The 4,704-nt window shown below is 65.3% G+C and overlaps 1 protein-coding gene across 1 annotated transcript; it reads right to left on the reverse strand.

Moving 5' to 3' along the window:
• Positions 1–6: 6 nt before the first annotated feature.
• Positions 7–2,826, reverse strand: IHH (Indian hedgehog signaling molecule). Its single transcript, XM_004701798.2, has 2 exons — positions 2,480–2,826; positions 7–944 (listed from the first exon to the last, which is right to left on the reverse strand). Exons 1-2 carry the CDS (start codon positions 2,763–2,765, stop codon positions 286–288), a joined length of 945 nt encoding a protein of 314 aa, XP_004701855.2. The 5' UTR covers positions 2,766–2,826; the 3' UTR covers positions 7–285.
• Between the last annotated feature and the right edge of the window lie 1,878 nt (positions 2,827–4,704).

Raw genomic sequence — 4,704 nt, forward strand, 5'->3', positions numbered from 1 at the left:
AAGGCTGGTTTGGTTGGCACCCTCGGCACCAGTCTTACAACCTCTTGGACAGGAGAACAGACCCACCCACACACCCCTAGTCCAGCTTACAGCTCTTCCGCCAACTGAGATGGGGCTGGGGGACACCAGCTGGCATTGCCCGGCAAGTCTCAATGGTGTATCTCAGGGTGAAAGCCAGCGTCCCTCCCCAAGTCTCTTTCAGGGCCAGCGCCCTCCTAGTGCGGAGGCCTTGGGACCCAGAACGTCAGTGCTGGGGGGTGGGAGTGGGCAGAGGTGGGACGCCGCTCAGCTCCCTGCCCCAGACACACCCAGGGGGTGGAAGCTCCCCTCTTCCAACACAAGTCGGCCCAGGCGGTGGAGCAGCTCTGGGTACCAGTGCACACCCTCTCCCAGGGTCCGGCTCCCCCGAGCCACGCTGTGAAGCATCCGCAGGGGCCAAAAGGCCAACTGAGCCAGGTGGTGGTCAGCCACAGCTGCAAAGCAGGAGGCCACCACGTCGTCCACCACTAGTGTCCCATGCCTTGTGAGGGGGGCATAGGCCCCAAGGGCCACGTGTGTGGAGACAGCCAGCACGCGGGCCGGCTGCAGACCAGGCGGCCCGGCCACCAGCACATACTGGCCAGGCTGCACCTGGCTAGCAAAGATGGCCTGGAAGCGGGAGGCCGGCTCCGTGTGATTGTGGGCGATGAAGAGCAGGTGGGCCGGAGTGAGCGCCAGGCGGCGAGGGGGGTCCTGGGTCTCGATGACTTGGAAGGCCCTGGGCCGCTCTGGCTCACGGTCCAGGAAAAGAAGCACATCGCTGAAGGTGGGGCTCCCGCCCTCCCCCATGGCCAGCACCCGGTCTCCTGGCCGCACCGCTGAGAGGGGCACCCTCGCTCCACTCTCCAGGCGCACCTGGGCTCCAGCAGGAAAGCAGCCCCCTGTCTTGGCTGCCGCGGAGTGCTCTGTGGGAAGAAGACACGTGAGCGAGGTGCTGCTGGGGAGCCCCGCCTGGCCCCACCCCGCCCAGCCCAAGCTCCTGTGCTCCTTCAGCTCCGAGCCTCTGCCTGCTTCTCCCCATGAAGTCTGGATTCCCTCCATCCAGCACCCAAGGGGACCTGCTTCCCCCACCCCCTTGCCAATGAGAGGCGCATATAGGGGCTCCCAGACACAGTGGGTTAGAGAAGAGACTCCCTGAAGCCCAGGGGTAGCCCCCATCCCCCACCTGCTCATGTCTTGGGGCACAGAGCTGGGGCCAGGTGGTAGGTGGAAGCAGGCGGAGGGTGGCTATAACTCAGGGCAGGGAAGGTGGCAGCCTAGTGGAGGGGGAAGTGGCCTAGTTCCTCTGGGGTCCAGAGGTCCCATTAGTTCTCATCTCTTGCTCAGACATCCCACCCCCACCCCAACAACTGTCTTCTCGGACTGACCCCACCATTTCTGATTCTGCATGGAAGCCACAGGAGACCTGACCGTGGTACTTGGGGTAACAGGCCCTACGGGAATGGCCAGGTCAGGAGATGAGCCAGCAGTGGGGACACAATCTTTTGTTGTATGGGGACATGCCACAGTGGCATCAGTGGGTGCAAAGGAGAGCAGTGTTGGGGACAGGAGTTGTGAAGTGACCGGTCTGGGTCAGTGTGAAGGGTCAAGATGACTCGAAGCACGTGGTGGGGGACATGCTTGAGAGGAGGCTGGGTGGGGGTGGAGCTGCAGGGGGACCGGATCCATGTGTGTGTGAGGTTACTGGGTGGAGCCGGAGTGGGGAAGGGCTCTGGGCCTGGTCGGGCCAAGCTGGGAGTCACAGAGGAATATGGGAAGCATCTGTTACTGGGATCAGTGCCATTGGCTGAGCCCCTGACCAGAATCGGAGTGGGGGAAGGCTCCCCTCCAGCCAACTCTGATGAACAAGGAGGCCAGTTGGGGGAAAGTCCATTTTATTGAGTCCACTCTTGGTTCTGGCTCCAAAGTGTTGGGCTTCAGGGCCCTGGGGAAGCAGTGGGGGACGCCTGCGCCCCCTAGGAGGCCTGCTCATAGCACCCTAAAGAGCCTGACCTGAACTGGTCTGGGGCTGAACCCCTGGGGCTCCCGGGGAGGCACGCTGGAATCACCGGCCCTGGCCCTTTGGCAGAGGGCCACACAACCGTAGCCTCCTGTGCCGCATGGGATTGGGGGTGCCTGCAGTTCTGCTTCCTCCATCTCTGCAGCTTGCTCGGTCTTGCGCCTCCTGCGGCAGGCTGTGGGCTGTGGACTGCCAGGTCAGTACCCACGGCAAGGGGGTCAGGGCCTTGTCTCCCTAGGCTCCTGCTTTGCCACTACCAGGCCTGGGACCAGCAGGCGGTCAGGAGCAGCAGCGAGGAGCGCCGCCGACGTCCTCTTCCACGGGGTCCCTGCCTCCATCCCTGGCCCAGCCTTTTCACCTTCTGCGTCCCAGCGGGCCCTGTGCCGTCTGCCCACTCCCTGCGGCCCCGGCCCCCGGCCCAGCCCCCAGGCGACGGCTCACCAGACTTGACGGAGCAATGCACGTGGGCCTTGGACTCGTAGTACACCCAGTCGAAGCCGGCCTCCACGGCCAAGCGCGCCAGCAGCCCGTACTTATTTCGGTCGCGATCCGACGTGGTGATGTCCACTGCGCGGCCCTCGTAGTGCAGCGACTCCTCTGAGTGGTGGCCGTCCTCGTCCCAGCCCTCGGTCACCCGCAGCTTCACACCAGGCCACTGGTTCATCACGGAGATGGCCAGCGAGTTCAGGCGGTCCTTGCAGCGCTGCGAGCGGAAAGCGGGCGGCATGAAGTCAGCAGCAATTGGAGCGCAGGCGCCGCCTCGCCCGCGACTCTCCCAGGGCACAGGCTGGAGTTGGAACGCCAGAGAGGGCGCCCAATCCCTCAGGAACAGAGGACCCCAGCGCGGCGGCCATCCCCAGCGCCGCCCACCACACCCAATCTAGGGTCCCTATGGTCCTGGGGACTTGGACCGCGTGGTGGCGTCAAATCTGAAGGGCGCATGCAGCCAGCACCCTCAGGGCTGCCTCGACTACAGGTGGAGTACCCGCCTGTGATCCCTGTCCTGCTCGGGGCCTCTCCAGAGGCCGAGCGCCCAAGTCTCTGCCTCGTCAAGGCGTGGACTTGAGCAGAGACCAGAGGGAAGGGGGCTTTGACAGCGGAGCCCATAGCCCGCGGCTAGCCTGCTAGGCGTGCAAGGCCCAGGGTGCCCAGTAGGTGTCACCGTAGCCTCAGGGCTGAGGCCCAAGGCCCGCGGGTCCGGGAGGCGCGGCAGGTGCAGGGCGCCCCCGCTGCGCCGCCGAGGGTGTGTTGGAGCGAATTCCGGGTCCGCCTGCATTTTTGGGCGCCACAGGGCCTTCTGCCGGACCTTAGGATTTCACACTGGCCGGCGCCCGGAAGGGGCGCACTGAGGAGTCAGCGGGAACTTGGTACCCGGCCAGGCCTGGTCTGGGCCAAGAGGAGCGTCTCCCGCCGCAGGGTGCGCGCGCACTGGGCCGGCAAACCCAGGATACACTCTCAGACTCAGTGGCCTTAGCACCTGCGTGCCGCCCACACACGGAAAGGGGCCCGAGAGACTGAGCCTCTGACTCCACACTCTGGTTCACTTGAGCGGGGTTGGGGTGGGGTGGGGGTGGGGGGTGAACAGGGGTGGCTAGGTGGGTCTGCACCTTGGGAGAAAGATGGGAGGGACCGCCTGTCCTTGCTGTTTCTAGGCCCTCCCTGGGGCCAGAGGAGCTAGTAACCCAGAAACTGCCTGGGGGTGGGAGTGGGGTAGAGGGAGGGGCGCCAAGGTCTGGTCTCGGTTTGCGGGGGAGGGGCCCTCCACCTGTCGGTGTCTTTGAAGCGCGCAGCCCAGTCTTAGCCTACCCCTAACCCCAGGAGCTTGGGCCCCACAGACCCTTGGACTCGGCCTCCCAGAGGCCAACTACAGCTACAACCCAGGGCCCAGCCAGTGCTCCCAGGCGCACAGCCTGGCTGTGGGCGCTCCCCTACAAGGAGGGACTGCCGCGTGCTCCCTCCTGATCCTTTCCGTCTGGTCCCTAGCCCCCCACCTAAGTCCACCCCAAGGCCCTGGCCCCAGCCCTCTCTTCTCCCTCCCCACCCGCCGGGTCCAGAGCCGGGGCCCGCTGTCAATGATTGCCCAGCTCGCGGCCGGGATCCTTATCTGCATTCCTCGGCGCCCGGCCCATCCCGGCCACCAGCCAACCTTCGGCCCCGACACCAGCCGGCCTGCCCCGGCGCCAGGGTGCATGCAAAGGGCCGTGGTCTAGCAGCTCCCGTGCCTAAAGGACCTAAAAAGTCGCAGCCTGCCTGCCAGGGAAGACCCCCAAAAGCAGGGTTCCAAACTCCAGTCCAGACTTGGAGCCAGGGAAGGGAGCTTGCGCCCCGTCTCTCACCGCGACTGTGGGTCCTGTACTGAGAACGCAAAGACTCGCTTCGGTTCAGTCTCCTGCCTTCCCCAAGCACCCAGCCCCTCTTTTCCAATCCTTCCGACCCCACCCCAAGCCCAGGAACCTCCCAATGTTGGCCCCAGGGCCGGAAGGCTCCCGCATCCAACCTCCCACCGCAGCCGCGGGGCTCAGACACGTGGGCTCCTTTGGTTTGCTCCCTCGCCCACCTCCGTCTCCCAGCTCAATTGTTCCCCGCCGTGCCTGGTCCCCAGATCCAAAGCGACAGGGCTCTGACCCGCCCTGTACTCTGGGAGCGGGCTGCGCAGCGGGCCACGA

The sequence above is a fragment of the Echinops telfairi genome, unplaced genomic scaffold, assembly GCF_000313985.2.
Source record: "Echinops telfairi isolate 266 unplaced genomic scaffold, ASM31398v2 ScPeMD7_3;HRSCAF=10, whole genome shotgun sequence".
Taxonomy (NCBI): Eukaryota; Metazoa; Chordata; class Mammalia; order Afrosoricida; family Tenrecidae; genus Echinops; species Echinops telfairi.